The 17,265-nt window shown below is 38.9% G+C and overlaps 1 protein-coding gene across 1 annotated transcript; it reads left to right on the forward strand.

The window, feature by feature from the left end:
- Positions 1-7,613: 7,613 nt before the first annotated feature.
- On the forward strand, positions 7,614-16,675 carry LOC148400636 (calretinin-like). The gene is made up of 11 exons (XM_088371646.1): positions 7,614-7,874; positions 12,510-12,586; positions 13,076-13,165; positions 13,312-13,392; positions 13,896-13,952; positions 14,224-14,301; positions 14,730-14,785; positions 14,863-14,902; positions 15,534-15,587; positions 16,027-16,098; positions 16,168-16,675. The coding sequence occupies exons 1-11, from the start codon at positions 7,784-7,786 to the stop codon at positions 16,282-16,284; spliced, it is 813 nt and encodes a 270-aa protein (XP_088227772.1). The 5' UTR covers positions 7,614-7,783; the 3' UTR covers positions 16,285-16,675.
- Positions 16,676-17,265: the final 590 nt, after the last annotated feature.

Below are 17,265 nucleotides of genomic sequence, written 5' to 3' on the forward strand. Positions count from 1 at the left end.
TTGTATGAATTTATATTGGTAGCACTGATGTTTTCTGACAGTTTTGAGGTTAAGACGTGGCTTAAATCTGCGAAATGGCCACTGAAGGTCATTGTACCGAATGCACACATTGTCACTGTAGCCATCCAGGCGGGATGTGACCAGAGCGTCGACAAGGGTGACAAGTATTGCGTGAGAGATAAACAAAAGTTCCTAGTAAAACTGTTTTTAATCTTGCAGTTGCACAAGGGATCTTTTTTTTTTTCTATGACAGTCTGTATTAATTGTGACATAATGGAGAGAGCGCGCCACTGAGCAATCCCGAGCCACCCTCCACTATCTGTCACAGCAACGCTAGGCACGCCAACGAGTCCCTCGCTCCTTGTGCAGCTGTTGTCTGACAAAACCTCTTTGTTTCGTGAACGAAAAATGGATCATGCGAACAGAGCGATGGGGGATCAATCTTCATATTAGGAAAATAAATAGATATGAGGCGCAGGCCATCTGGCATAGAAGATGCACACGATGCTTTTACATTAAAAGCAGGGGTATAAATGAATTGTATAGTTTTATTTTAATTTGTGTGAGCGAGCCCACGGAACGCCGACTGAGATCGTGACTAGTCGACTACCGTATTTTCCGGACTATAAGGCGCACCGGACTATAAGGCGCACTATTATTGCATCATGTCAGATTTTTAATCCAAATCAAATCATTCTCCATTTTATCTTTTTTATTTCAATTTCAGACGCAACAAATGACTTTATAATCACAAAATAATGATCCATAGTCTTTTTGATTCATGATTCATAGTCTTCAGCGGGCCACTTATGATTGATTTCATGACACAATGCTTCAGGCCAGTTTAAATTTAGGAATTTGGTCCATATATAAGGCGCACCGGACTATAAGGCGCACTGTCGGCTTTTGAGAAAATTTTAGGTTTAAGGTGCGCCTTATAGTCCGGTAAATAGGGTACTTAGTTCAACCCTTACCACCAACAACCCTCATTGCTGATTTTCCATTGAGTTGGTACAATGGTTGGTGCCGCAAGTGAAGGAAGGACAAAATCTCTCGGTTACTGTTTTATCTTCCCTCTATGAAAAAAAAAAGACATGCTGAGTTTTTTTATAGTGTGCATACAAAAGTAAAACTCCTTCATGGAGCTGCATTATGTTAGCTGAACTGTGCTATTTTCTGCAATGTTGTGAGAAATGTGCAAATAGAACAGAAACAGCTTTGGTATCACAGTCCTGCATATATATTTACGGATAATGTCCCATTCTTCTTTACATTATCATGTTAATCCCCAAGACTCTAGTCTAAAAAAATAAATCGACGAGTTGCGGTTCAATAGAATCCAACCAATTCCAATATCATGTGTTTGAAAGGAACATAATTATTTTTTTTTGAGGGGGGGGGGTTGACACAAGGAGAAAATAGGAATTCAATGTCATCAATCTTTCAAAGTGACTGGTATTTTCTGTTCATGAACAACAACAAGCAATTAACCCCCTAACCTTAATTGGATCGCGTGTCGATTGGTGGAGATATGTTTTGCCGTGATGTTCCTGTCTCCGTATGTAAATCACGTTGGAGGATTCCAGAATGGCTGCAACATTTTCTGAGCATGCCTTCACAAAAAGCTCATTAGTTGAACTCTCCTTGGGCTTTCTCGCTTGACACGGCAAGCCAAGGCGTGCCATGAAATTCAGGCATACATGTGCCTCATGTCTGTCACTGACTAAATATAGGGCTCAACTGAATTTTCGCTTTCTCCTCACGGGCACGTCAATGACTTCAGATCAACCGCCACATTGAATCGAGTCAGTGAAGTGATTGGACAGAGGTGAACGAGAAAACACAAATCAAACTGCCGGGTCGTCAATTATTCATTTTACTTCTTGGAATTAGGTGCACACTTACGTACAAACTGACATGGATAAATTGTGGGCTATTGTCGTGCGGGACTTGGACGGTGGAAGACCTTTCTTAATGCAAATGTACCTTTGGCATCTTCTTTTTATATTGAATGCCATTTTGCCGCATGAATTATCAATGTGTTGCCCTAATTGGCTGTCAGAGAGGTTCAACAATATATTTCATATTTTGGTCCTTCAATCCAAAATCCAACAAGTTTCCAGTCCAGGTCAGCAGTTGTCAGTCATTCGCACCTATCACATATTCTGAATTGGGCTATTGTTCTTTTTGCATTGCCAAACCATGTTAAGTGCCCAATAAACATCTCCAATGAACCCGAATGGAAGTAGTAACGATCAAACACCAATCGTATCGTTTTTTATCAACATTTTAGTCAATTGATGAAAAAGATTATTATTGTCAACCTTTTAGACTTCTTGAAGCATGCTGTATGATAGAAGCCGAGATGGTATCGTGACAACAAATAATCACTTGCTCTCTCAGGTGACATTGCTACGAGAGGTGGCGTTGTTATTGCACATCAGAGATGGGATAGCCAGCATGTTAATTGCTCCCCTTAGACGGGAGGGGTGAAGGACAGTGATTCATGCTTGCAAGCAGGGAATTACATTGCTAGTGGATGCCTTACAAGCTGTACAGTGTTTTTCTGCTAACCATAAGGCCTATGAGGATCACCCTGTGTTTGGTGAGAAGTATTATTACAGCGTTCGGAAAATCAAGCATAGTTATAAACCCCGCCCCCCCTTCCAGGTGCATGGTCCCACTATTTTTCTTGATTTCTAATTTATGACTAACGCTCGCTTATATTGTGTGTAATTCCACTTTCGACCACTGCGCACTTAGTTTGAGACAATGTACATTTTGAAAGAAGAAGAAGCAAACAGGAATTATTTCAATATAGCCTAGTTTGTAAATTATTGACTGGTTTCTGCTGTAATCCACTTTTTAAGACTACAGAAAGCGACAGCTCTGGGTTAATCTTTTGGAAAGTAACATCTGCGGGCATGATTATTGATGTGTATTGTGAGATATAGGTTAAGTGGATTTCACTTCATTGGTCTGGTAGGTTATACTTGGTGATCAAGGATTACTGTACCCATTGTCAAGTGTTGTGGTAATCCGTTCAAGTCGAAAACCGCTGTAACAAAACTGTGAGAATTGATCGAAAATGCTATTTTGCTTTATCTGTTTCCAGCATTCTCTCTGAGTCAAACTACTTGTTGTCAGTCTGCATTGTGTCGCTGATAAAATGGCTGATTACTGCAATGAGGCAATCTGTCACTCTCATTTACACTAATCGTACACTCCCACTCTGATTGCTGCTCCAGCGCATTAATGCCGGAGCAAATGTCTCTAGCACTCAAGCCCACAAAGCCTAATTTGATCTGCGTGAACACTTCCACATAAATAAACCCATTTCATTCGACCCAGCAATATGCGCATTGGGGTATTTATTGCCTATCTAAGTGTATAATTATGCAGCTTTAGATAGTGTGCACAGGAAAAGAGGACTATGGGTGTGCGTTTGTTATTGTAGTGATGCTCCTCAGCTGACTTTCTTGATTATCTTTGTAATGAGACGAACACCAAGAAGTGAAAGGAGGGTTTAAAGGCCTCCTGGTAATTTGCGAGTGCATTCACTTGGACCACTTTGGAGTTAAACGTGTCCGGCGGGTGAGACAAACAAGCCCTTGGGTCACATCATGACTTGATTGGACGTCCTCTTGGCCATTCAGAAGACGGATTGCCTGTTAGATTGAACGTGTCTTTATGGGCCCTGAACATGAATGTTTTAAATAGTAGGCAGAGGCGTGGTGTCAGTGTTTGGCGTCGGAACTTTAGTGTGATGTTTCCCGATCCGTTCACTAAAATGTTGGTTATTCTGCACCAGGTTCTTCGTTTTCTGGGCTATCAGTGTCCAGTATATTTCTACAAGAACAGCACCACGGTCGCATACAGATTGTTTTAGGAACAGATACGAGGGAGACCTTCTATCTATCAAGATGAATGCTTTAAATTTGCCCACTTGGCACAACATTTGCTAAAGCAGTCATGAGATCCATTGCAAGTGTAGAAAATGGAGTTCTTGAAGATATTCCAAATACATTTTTACCGGTTATATTATTTATTAGTATAAACATTCACTGCATGGTTTGTTATATAATAACTGCTAAATAATGTATGCAAATGTTAGCTTTGTGTTTATTGATAGATGGTAGGAAATGTTGACTTGTCATGGAAATATAAGTTATAAACACAGTAGGATTTATTTGACTAAAATTAGTTCCTTTCACAGTTGTTGCTCTGACAACATTTGTTCAAAAAGACATTGTTGATTTGCACAGTAAAATCCAAGAATATATATCCCATTTGGGAAAGAAGATGCTTATTTTCGAAGCTAAATATTCATGTTTGCTATTTCCAGACTGTCCCAAATGGCAAACGGTTTTAATGTTCCCGACTGCAGTTCAGTAGCAGTAGGAGAAGCTTTATAGCCGTCACACTGCTTTAATATGGAGTACAGATGTCTGGAGGTCTTTAAAACTTTAACATTGTGAAACAGTCTCACATGTTGCATTGGCTCTTCCACCACTCGTCCACTTGTCCCTTCCGCTGGCAAGGCGTGAGCGTGATTTACGTCTTCAGGTTTTGCCCAAAAGCGGCACAGACAAGTAAATCACATGGACACCCATCTGAAAGTGTGCAGATTAGGTTTGCAATCAGGAGACAATTAATTTGATGATGTTTTTAGATTTTTATCATACAATGAATTGCTATTTCTTTATTGAAAACGTGTAAAAACGGATTGTAGTTCTTTTTTTGGAGAGGCTGGAGCGGCTTAATGGTATTTCAATTCCTTTTAATGAGAAAAATTGATTTGTGATAGGAATGAATTAAGTTCTGGTCTGCGCAAAGAACAGCAAAAGCAAGCTATTTGTCATCCGTGTTTGTTTATTCTGTAAACCGACACTCTACCAAGCGTTAGCGACAATTTGATTAATTTAATTCGTGTCGCTTGGTTTGACAAATCATATTAGTCTGTGATCTCTTTAATTAGGCAGAGTTGTTAAATGCGTGGTGTCGATCTTTGAGTTGTCAGGAAATATATGTTACTTAGTCTTGTATCTGATCTTTGCTGCCTGAAGTGATAATGACGAATACGTTATTTAGAAGACATTCATTTTAATATAATGTGCTTTTGTTTTGAACACAAAAAGGAGCCATGTCAGATAAACATCACACTGTGTCCCAGAAACAAAATAAAAAGAAACTGGAAAATAGCCTTTGGCGATAATTGCTTAATTATTCTCAGTTCCAAAAATGTGTTTCTATTTGGTTACTGTAAATGTCAACTTCTGTAAGAAATGAGGTTCGTCCTCAGAGGCTCTGCTACACCCTAGCAAAATGTTATTTTTAGATGCACTGACACTACAAGCATTTAATAAATCATTAAAAAAGCATGGTTCATGTATTATAAATACATTTTATTTTGAAAAGGTTATGAATGTTTTAATTGTTGGTACGAAGGATAGAATACTCTATGTTAGAAGGTGACTCAACTCACTTTACAATTAGCAGCACTTTGGCCAGTAGTGAACAATTTCTCAAAGAAACTGCTTAATGTCACTCCATATTTAAGTTTACTATCAAAGTAAAACAAGAGACATTTAAATATTGCAATTAAAAACAATTTAACACCTGCTTATGCCCAGTTAGCTGTGTGCTAACATACAATGGAAAAAGCCATCGACATGCTAAACAGTAGCATTGATAATCGGGAAAAAAAGACAAATATCACTGCATATTATTAAATCAGTGAGAATAGTGACAATGTGAATACAAACAAGTGAAAAATGTCTGGAGTATGTATTTTCTCAACCTGCTTATTTCCGTCAATGTCATTCAAATGATTATGTACCTTCATATACTGCATCGTTGATCCACTTTGCACGATCAGATTCAGACTAATTCGACATAATCCCAAACCCGCTTCATTATGCGTGTGTTTGACAAAATTACCGTGCATGGCAAAGCCTCGACAACACCTGCCCATCTTTTAAATACCGTGTTAATTATGCATGCATCATTTTAATAAAGCATTAACTCGATTGCTCAGTTTGCTGTGGTCAGTGACCTTCACCCTGTGTCGGAACTAGCATGCGATGCATGCACAGTCGGATTCGAGTTGCTTTACTCGTAAAAAGTTAGTAGTACCTTTCCAAAGTAATCTTCCCAACTCTGTTCCAGCGTATAGCAAGAGGTTAACACAGCACACTCTCGGGGAACGTGATTGTTCATAATCACATGATCAGGGACTCCATTAATGGCTGTGTCTCTCATCCATTATTGTCCTTTTTTACACATTCCGCGCCATTCCGGGATTGATCCCGTCGCTACGCCTCCGTCATTAAAAGGAGAGCAATCAGACCTCGGCAAACATTCCATAATTATTATTCGTACACTTTTTATGACTATCGCAGTTCTTTGTCACATAATCACACGTGCGCATAAAAAAAAAAAAATCACTACGCACCGGCCTCACCAATTATCTCTCTTTTTGTTTTCTTCGTTTCTCTGATATCAGCGTACAGCCTGGAGGGAGGAGATAAAGTGTTTTCCTCTGCTTCTTCTGCTGCTTCACCCCCACCACGAGCACCCATTCTTCATACCAGGGACCGAACCACAGAGTGGTTTGTATGAGGAAGGAGATTAAGAAAAGATAGGCGATAGGGCTCACGCAGCAAAGAGAACAAAGGCATGTTAGCGATTTAGGAGATATGCAAGAGCGGCCATTTGGATTTACGCTTTGAGTGGGTTCGATTGAGTGCGGAGAATGGGGCTCTTTGACCTCAGCGGGCCAGGAAGAGTGATGGAGAGTGTGAGAAGAGGTTTGAAGAAGGGTGGAAAGTAGCGGTAATACGGGGACAGAGTTTCGACCCAGCTGCGGGACAGCTCAAATCAAAAGTCAGCAGAGGAGAGAAGCAAGTGAAGTGGAAGACAATGTGTCTATAAATGGAACAAGGCAATGCATCAAACACATGATGAAATATTCTAGTTTGTCCTCCCCAGATGTTTGGGCCTCTTGGGTGACACGGAGGTCAGTTTTGAAGGTGATTAAATGGTTTACTTTCACAACTAGGAGTGCAGAAGGAGATCATTTATGTTGCTGAGACTACGATCTGTGTTGCTGATATAGCAAATAATCTTCCTCACTGAAAGAATGGAAATTTATCCATTCTATCCTCCCCTCTTAAAAAAACAAAAATGTTTTATTTACTTTCGCAAAAGAAAAGCCCTCTAAAATATTGTACGTGATGAAAACAAATAGTAATCACATTGCAATTGAATAGAATGTGAGGAATTATGTGCATCATGATTGTTTGTGGCTTTTGCTGGTGTGTGTGAGTGGAAGGGGGCAGTATGCTGTTACAAATAAATAATTACATTTAAGTAAATGAACATGTTTGTATAATACTGTAAATGCTAAACACATGTTCTTATCCCTTTATTTGATTAGGGAGAGAGGGGAGCCAAAGAAGATTTCTCATCATGAGCAGCAAAATCGTCACAGCAGCAGCATGTTGTGCATCATTTCATGGTAACGCAGATGCAATGCCCAAGAGAGAACCCCCCCCTCCTTAATCTGCCTCCCTTGCAGCTAAAGTGGTCCCCGGTTCCCGTGGGTCGACGTCTTCACGGCCGAGGCGCTCCCTGGTGGCGGGAAGGAGAAGTGCAGCTGCCGTGGGGGGGTTTAAAAGCAGCGAGTGGGGAGGAGCGGCAAGTCAAAGCGAGGATCTACACAGGCAAAAGTTGATCTTTCATCCATCGTGCAAGTGCATCCATTCTAAGGAGAGGAGACGAAATGGCAGCCCAGACTCACCAACCTCACCTGCACCTGGCCGAGCTCACTGCAGCTCAGTTCATCGACATCTGGAAACATTTTGATGCAGACGGTCAGTGACTTTTCCTTTTTCCCCAGCCGTCAAAAATTCATCAAATTAAAACAAAACATTAAACGCATCACTTTGTATTTATATTTGAAGTATTTTAGCACAAATTACTTAAACTTGCAAGCATGGTCTGAACTCCTATCAATTCTTCATTTCTAATCTTCTAGTTTTTTTTTTGTTTTGTAGCCAATTTGAATGAGAAAAAACGTTTTATAACTAACTTCATCTATCAAAAAAGTGCATATAGTATTCATACTTTAAAAAAAAATGTTTTAAAACTGCTGTATCCTAGATGCTGTTTTAGCCTTTAGTGTATAATTTCCCCTTTGGGGATCATTAAAGTATTTATATTGTTATATTTTATATTGTTGTTAGAATATGCATTTGACTCTACAGAAATAGTGAGGGGGGGAAAGCTCGTAGAATATTTATAAAGAAGCAGAGTGAAGAGGGAGCATAACAGAGAAAGGGGAGGGAGGGGGCGAGAGGGAGAGCGTAGGGGTGTTCGCACTGTAAAATATAAACAGATGAAAGATGCAAAGGGTTTAAATTAAAGAAGAGAAATGAGATGATGGCGTAATGGTGGATTCATGCAATGCTGACGGTGACATTTTCAAAAAATGATAATAATATCATAAATCAATTTATACAAATACAGTTTGAAAACAACATTTAAAGTGTTTACTGATCCAATTCTAATGAAGTCTAACTAATTAAAGTTAGTCTAGTTGAACATTAAAACATTACATTTTGTACGCATGTCGTTTGTGAGTTAAAAAAAAAGAATATGACTGCTCTCCAATAAATCTGGAAAACAAACCGTGTCAATAGGGAAATACATCATGCATGAAAGGTGAATAAGAATAAGGCTGAGCATCAGCCAACTGTCATTGCCACCAACCCATTTTTATGTTCCAGCTATAATTGAAGGATTACCTTCTCTGTCATTCAAAAAAATACCCTCCAACCTTTATTGTGAACTGCAGCCCAATTCTGAGATAGTATTAAAGCTCACCGATCCAGCTTTGTCTCTGAATGCTTAATTATACTGTATGGATGTTATATGGACGCTTCATGCCTCTGAAGGCCCTCCTAAACCTTCTCTAATATTCTTACACACTTCATGAATCTGATGAGGCTATTGCAAATTTGGTGACTGAATTGTGTCAACCTGCCAATCGGTTATTAATCGGTTAAATCAAGACACGATGGACATGGAGTGGACTCAGGGTACAAATTTTAATTCTTTATTCCGACAAAAAACAAAACAAAACAATTAAATAAATAAATAAATATATATATATATATATATATATATATATATATATATATATATATATATATATATATATATATATATATATATATATATATATATATATATATATATATATATATATGTATGTATATATATAAATAAAATAACCCTTTAAGAAATTGATATTTGAACACAAACGGTAGAGAAACACATGTAGATCGACAATACACCCTTGAAAGGGCAATGAATACAATTAGATTGAAATATTCTACTTGAGTGGTTGCATGACTTTACATGAGTAAATTTACTCATTGGGGACGCAGATAAAAACTTTAAGAGCTTCTTCACTTGGTGGGAAGAACCACAAATGACACATCTGACATTTGACTGGTGGAGTTGGGCTCCCTGAAGATCAATGCAAACTACATTCATCATAAATCAACAGCCTCGCTTTATACTTGCTTTATGCTTGCTCGTGACAGATTCATTACAGTCAGTTTTTTTCCCTATAAATAATCAAGGCATATACTAGTATTACTTCAAAAGCACCTTCTTCCGTTAGAGGAGAAAGTGGTCACCTTCATGTTGAGCTTGTGGACATCACCATCAGACCTATGACACAGAACTGAATTATGGATGCAAACTGGGACAAAAAAGAACAAGAGTTTTCATGCTGGATGCGACAACTGACTCTCGTCAGCCATTGGAAGACGAGTTATGTAACCAAAGGGTTGCGTCTGCATTCAAGTGTGCTGCGCACTAATGCAGATTTGTATTCCCAACTCAACCAAACAAAAAAAACCTGAATTATAACTAACCCCCCCAAAATTATGATGCCTTGTGGTTTGCTGCATTTTGATTTCACCGTTGAATACAACAAGAGGGTGAAAGTGTTGACATGTGTTATTTGAATCATGTCTGACATACGTGTCACCTTGTGTGTAAAACACACAGTTTGATCAAAACACTTTTACTATCTAATCAGATGCCACAGTGAAGCCATAAAAAAAAAAGATGCTTTTACGAGAAGACATGCTCAAGGTTGATTGATTTAGCAACATGAGAAGGGCAAAATATTAGAACGAGCCCTTCGTATGACACAATGCATTTATTCACTACAAACAACAACCACACAATCAAATCAATACATTATTTAAAATATTGTCCTTTTGTAGACAAACCTAAAATATTGGTTCCCCATCCACACCATGACTGTTTAGAGTGAAACTGAGTTCATATTCCCTGTGTTGATGTGTGGGAAAAATAGAGCACAAATCCAAGTGGAATCCTGGCCAGGGATTAAGGGCTGCATATTGCCTTCGAAAGTGTATCAAAGAACATGAGAACATTCTAATCTGTGGAATGAAAAGGCAATTGTCCTTCACTTCAGCCTGCCTCTTTCAAATATACGTATGTACATACACTGTGAGTTATCACAGCTGATCTTCTCGTCTCACTCCACTGGATCCAACTGGAAAGTGTGCTAATGAGGCCCTCAGGGTTCACAAGGTATAAAAACTTCCATGGTACTGCCCCAACTGTTTTGATAAGCCAGTCAATTCCCGTGCAAAGCCAATGCGGTGCAATTAACAGCTGCTACGTTCATTTATTTAATGTCTCCGAGATGACTGCGGTGTCGTACACGTTGTGTGCACCTGCATATTCTAACCCAGATGTTGGAGTTGCTGCAGTGTTCCAGCAATGATTTGTTGATGCCTAAAAGAACAGATGGTGACACGGGCCACCTATGACATCGTGTGCATCTGAGGCAGGGAGGTTAGGGTGAAGGGGGAGGTGAAGAGGAGAACCATGGCTAAGAAATTGAGATCAGATTAAGAGATGAAGAGAGGGGACCTGGCTACATCTTTACATTAAGCATCTCGTTTTCCTCGTTTGTTACTCGCGGGGAAACCAGAACACGAAATGATGTATGATCCTCGGTCATGTGACTAATGTAGAGAATTGGGACAGAATGCTCCAATAAGCATCAGTCTAACTGGCCACTTCGACTCTCTTAGTCAAGAAAATACTCATTACACACTCCAACTGCTCCCAAGCGCTGGGATTCATTTCTTCCGCTACAGCAAATCCTGCTGCTGAAAATGCCACAGATTGTGAACACATGACACGCTCAAGACTCTCTTCATGTCATCACTTTTCAGAAGTGAGTGTGGCTGGCCTCGCATTTGCTGGGGGGTTACTCGACTTAATCCGATATAACAGCGCACAACTGGGCCAACTGGTTCAGTACATCATGCTGACTTGATATGCAGATAATTAAATGTATCCGTGTGCAGATTGCTACAAACATGTCTAGCTAGTAAATGTTGGCTGTAAGAAGTTCCGACCAACCAACAGGACAGAGAAATGCGTGGTCGTGATTTGAAATCTGTCCCATCTCTCATTCTTTATAGTTGGACCCTGAGATTTGAGTTTGGTCCATTCCTTGATTTTCCACATTGAAATGAATAGAAATGCAAAAATCAGTTCCAACCCCCACCCAAAATATATTTATTTATTTATTTATTTCGTACTTTACCACATTTACCAATGCTGCTAATTCTGAAGGCCCTGGACTGATTAATTTTGATGATGATGATGATAACACATAGAGGCTAAAATCTGATTGGACAAAAAAATGTAACATCCACATCGACAAACTGAAAGTGGTGCAATCAAATTAAATGCAACAAAATGAAGAGAACAAATTATTATAATTGGATGGGACAAACACAGTATTGAATTTTGTCAATGCTTCTAACTTTTCGACCTTAACCGCCTATGACTTTTTAGTGAACTAGCTGATAGAATGTGTTAATCGTTTTCCCTCGTGGTTTATCACCGGACATGAATATTGATGTTTTAGGGGATAAACTAACATCAAACATGCATGCTCCGTAATATACGGCATGTTGTACGCTCTAATAGACACCCATGGCTCAATTAGTCACCGGGTGAAACGTTCACTTGAAATTGATGTTTTGTTTATTTCTTGTTAGGGGGGAAAAAAAACAGCTGGTCCCAGGTGGTGTTGGCATAGAAAGCCGGAGGTCAAGTTTAAAAAACAAAACAGCCCAAAAAAAACCCCACAGTCTTCAGATAAATTGAGCAAATCACAATTAATTACACATCAGCAAAGTAGAATACAAATATCACATTAGATCTCACTTTATGTTATTCATCATGAGCGTGCTTTAAAGCATCAGTTACCTCCTGGTTTACTAGTACTCGTCTATAAATACTGTGCTTTGGGATTGTAGCATGTCTGCTCCAAAGTAGAACAAACTTCCAAATCCTTGAAATATTTCAAACAAATTAGCAGAAGTTGAAGCAATCAAAAAATTTCATCAAACTGAATTTGTCCCTCTTGTGCTGTGCAGGAAACGGCTACATCGAAGGGAAGGAACTGGAAAACTTCATTAGAGAGCTGGAATTGGCCAGACGAGGAGCAGGCGTGGTGAGTGCTTGGGGTGGATTTGCCGCAAAGTGGCTCATCATCAAGGTTTTTGCAATAAATAGTCCAGGACTTGAACTATTTTTTTATTCAATAAAGACATGTCTGTTTATGAACAGCATATTAGTGTCAGATCCCTGGCGAGAGCCCATTTTTAGTTTCGCTTGCTTGGTGGGCCGCAATATAAAAAGTCAAGTAGTTCTCTCAATAATTTAGCAGCATTGTGTACAATACACTTTCTTTGGAGAAAACAAAACATGAACATTTTGACTGATGGAAAACAGCATGGACATACATATTTTCAATGAACTCAATTATATATTCATTTTTTACGTCATCTCTGTCAGGAGGAAACCCCAAATATGGTCAATTTGGTCTCTCCCCGAGTTGTTTGATATTCCTACAACATTATTAACTGATTTTAAGTGTTTGAAATAGCTTGAGAACACATTTCTCTTGAATGAACACATTTTTTATTTATTGCTTTTGCAGGATCCTTCACATGCTGCATTCAAGGAGAAGATGAGGGAGTTCATGGCCAGTTTCGACAAGAATTCTGATGGGAGAATTGAGATGACAGAGGTGAAAAATGACCGATTTCGTTGAGACACACTTGTCTTATAAATGGCTCCCTGGTGGAGTATAGATGAAGAAAATAACATTCAGGGACACTTAAAAAAAAATCACATCATCCATCTCTCACTTTCTCTTTCTCACTCAATTTTCAGTTGGCTCAACTTCTGCCCACAGAAGAAAACTTCCTGTTATGTTTTAGAGAATTTGTGGGATCCAGCACTGAATTCATGGCCGTAAGTTTGTCTTAATCAAATCGGAATTCATCTTCATATTTTAGTGCTTGGACAGATCATGAAAAGTTACTGGGTCATGTGACTCTCAACACATCAACTTACTAAGGCATTTTGGACAATTTTGTATGGGAAGACTTTCATACACACACCTGAAGGAGCAGCACAATATCCAGTGAATCAATCATTGGATTTAATGATGTCAAAAGTGTAATCTTTTTTTTTTTTTAAGTATCGGCACTGGTAAGGTCTCCTTCTTAAGTGTACGGTTGGACCCTCAGGCTGCCTGCAGTGACAGCGTTAAAGCCTATTCTGAGACAAGCATACATTATGGATGGTGCACAGCTTTCAGCAGAGGAAAGCCATTTAGTGTGGGCCTTTTTCGTGGAGGAACTCTATATTTACTCAATATCTTTTTTTTTTTTTCACAAATTTGAGCTTTGGTTTATGATGTTGTCATGTTTTCAGCTTGTAGAACCTCCCTTTTGTTTCTTGTCATCCCACAGGCTTGGCGAAGGTATGACACCGATCGTAGCGGATACATTGAGTCGAATGAACTGAAGGTATGACCAGAATTCTCTGGATAGTACTGTTTAGAATTAGGACATAACTGATTGGGTGACACTAAAAAAAGGTAGTTTACATTATAAGCATTTTAATTTCAGAGTTTCTTTTCACTGAAATGAATAACAAAATCATTTTAATTTCAACATTTATACTAATAGTCTTAAAAAGATATTTTACTTTCATTCTTCTATTTTTTGTCTAATCTCTGTGTTTGCGCTAATTCAGTATGCGTGACATGTATTCGCTGACCTTGCCAACTCTCCTCAGGGCTTCCTGACAGACCTGCTGAAGAAAGCCAACACAAGTTATGATGATAAGAAGCTCAGTGAATACACACAGACAATTGTGAGTATTATTTGTCAAACACAAGCAGTTTTCACAATTTATACAAAATAAAGTGACAATGTTTGGCTTGAGTGAAGGCTTTTTGACAAAAGTATTTTTGGGGTGGTGTTTGAAAGGATTTTGGTGAGTGAAAGCTTTTTGATATGTGTGAGACATTTTTTTCTTGCTGAGTGTAAGAGGATTTTTTGGGAGGTGTTAGAGAGGTTTTCGGTTTAAGGTTCTTTGTGGTGTGTAAGAAACTTTTTTTAATGTGTGTGTTTGTGTGTGCGTGAGAGAAAGAGAGAGAGAGAGAGAGAGAGAGAGAGAGAGAGAGAGAGAGAGAGAGAGAGAGAGAGAGAGAGAGAGAGAGAGAGATGTTTGTGTGTGTTGTCTTGAAGTTGTCTGCGGTGTCCCCAATGAAATTCCCTGTTACTCTTCTTTCTCTGCAGCTAAGAATGTTTGATCTGAACGGCGATGGAAAACTCGGTCTCTCCGAGATGGCAAGGTTTGTCTCCGATTCATGAATATGCATTATTTCTCGACAAATATCAACCACTACATGAGAATTGTGTGTCATCCCAGGCTCTTGCCGGTGCAGGAGAATTTCTTGATGAAGTTTCAGGTAGGATAACGCACGCATTATGAGTTTTGGTATAAAATCGTTTTTGAGTAATTCAAGTCATATGAGACGAGAACTACAGCAGCAATAGTGGAGATATGTCCTTAATGTGCTGAGTGGACATATGGCACATTGACATGAATGCACGGTTACTTTAAATCCTGTAGTAATCATGTTCCGTAACATTACACTTGCCTTGGAGGTTGTGTTTTTTTTCTCTTGATTAGTGAGATGATGCAATTTTTACACATACAGTTTATACTCATTGCAAGGGTCTGTTTTATTTACATTGTGAGAAAAGTAAAACTACTAGGTGCTGTTGGATTCTATGTACATTTTCCATTAAGACATGAACAGATTTCATTTTCAAAATGTGATAAAGTACAATGTGAATCTTCCCTAGAGGAATGTATACGGTATGTTCCCCCATATATAAGCAGTCAAGAGTTTGAAACCAGATGAACAAATCCTTTCTGTCAAAGGATTAGCTAGTCTGGTTGGGATTAAAGCAACACTGGTCTCAATTATTATAATATGCATGGATTAATATCAGACGTTGCTCTGCTGGGGCTTTTTAGTGCTCTCTAGAAATGTTCCATGGCTTCTAACAATTTTCATGCTCTTATGCGCGCAGGGCATCAGGCTCACAGTCAAGGAATTTGACTCCCTCTTCACACTCTACGATAAGGTGAAATAAAAACTCACTTGGGGTGTTTATGTGTCTTGGGTCTGTTACATGTTGTGTGTTTTTGCTTGTCAAGAGAGCTGCCATATGATACTGGTCTATTTACTTGGAATATTATTATTTTCCATGAGTTGGTGGCAAATGTGGAATGGACATTTTTGGTCTTCTTCTTCTGAAGTTATCCATGATTTTAGTTTCCTTTGCAGAAAAAAAAATGTAGTAAGAATGTCACCATAAAATGACCAAGATTTTTCTGACCTATGCAACATGTTCAATATGATCACAAAAATAGAATGTTGGCTACATGATGAATATTTTAAATTTAATAATTACAGTTTCATGGTGATTGAGTCATTTTGATGACGGCTTTCAAGGCACTCTATATCAACCCAAAGAAATCCTGCATCATGACAACCCACCTCATTTCTTGTCTTCTTCTCAGGATGGTAATGGGTACATCGACGAGCAGGAGTTGGATGCTTTGCTGAAGGACCTCTCTGATAAGAAGAAAATGGTAATAATGACACTAAAGTGGAATCTGCATCAACATGACATTTTCTCTCACCAAACTGCATGTTGGCAGGACGTAGATGTCACAGGACTCTTGGGGTACAAGAAAAGCATCATGGCTCTGTCGGACGGAGGGAAACTGTTTCGCAATGAGTTGGAGATCGTCCTCTGCCGGGACTCTGAGCTGTAAGACCCCCCCACCCCACCCACTGCCTCCTTCCTACCTCCTGGTGCATGTATGACCCTGCTTACACTGCTAGAGAGAAAACTAAAAGTGCTCCTAAAAGCACTCAGTCAACTGCTGGCCCTTAATATTGAATATTTTTAACATGACGCGCCATGGTGAAATAGCCTTAGCAATTGAATATATTGTGGAATCAATTTTGTTTTGTTTTTTATTTCCCATTTTAATATGCATTTGCAGTTTTACATTAATCCATCTATGCCCTACTCTCACTTAATACTTCTGTTTGTGTATTCTGCTTATTTTTGTCAAAACCAATTCACTCTTGTTTATTTTATGAAGCTTGTACTGTTCTAATAAATATATTACAGAGAGAATGAATAAATATAACATAAGACTCTTGCTCCAGTTATTCCCTCCACATTGACGAAATCTCCTCCCAAACAGCAGAAGGATTATTTCACCTTGCAACAATGCAATGTGAGAGAAAATACTTTCATCCCGCTGGAGTGGAATGAAGATTACAGTGCGGGCGCGGAAAGGTAACAGCAGCAGCTGGAGTGATACAACTTCTCTGTCCAATCTCCAGCTAACAGAAAGCATGATGTAGGACTGGGAGCTCCTCCATTTTTCATGCCAAGGCTTTTGTGGCGCTTTTAGATAAAAGTGAGCCGAGTTGGCAAAACACACAGCAGGAGGATTGTCTCAGTCCTATTGCATGAAGACAAAAAAATGACAACAAAACCTGAGGAAACAAATTTCTCTTTTCATGTCTGTTTATACCAGACTTTAAATGAGATAGAATGTGAACGTATTGTGCCCTTCTTAAAACCCACTGGAATATAAAATCCATCCAGAATATAAAAATTATTCATTCAAGGGTTTCTTGATTAAAATACTGTACACTAAAAGAATAAAATTCAAAATGCTGGGTTGTTTTCCAAACCTACTGAGAAAATCCTCAATCCAGTGTGAGTGTGCTGGATA

This window comes from Syngnathus floridae, chromosome 3, assembly GCF_059516105.1.
Source record: "Syngnathus floridae isolate MCC-2025c chromosome 3, RoL_Sflo_1.0, whole genome shotgun sequence".
Lineage (NCBI taxonomy): Eukaryota > Metazoa > Chordata > Actinopteri > Syngnathiformes > Syngnathidae > Syngnathus > Syngnathus floridae.

Excerpts from the sequence above, each read along its gene's own strand:
- LOC148400636 (XM_088371646.1), top strand. The coding sequence starts at position 7,784 with ATGGCAGCCCAGACTCACCAACCTCACCTGCACCTGGCCGAGCTCACT. Across the intron at positions 13,166-13,311 it reads GGAGAATTGAGATGACAGAG|TTGGCTCAACTTCTGCCCAC; the intron begins GTGAAAAATGAC and ends CTCAATTTTCAG. Across the intron at positions 14,302-14,729 it reads GTGAATACACACAGACAATT|CTAAGAATGTTTGATCTGAA; the intron begins GTGAGTATTATT and ends CTTTCTCTGCAG.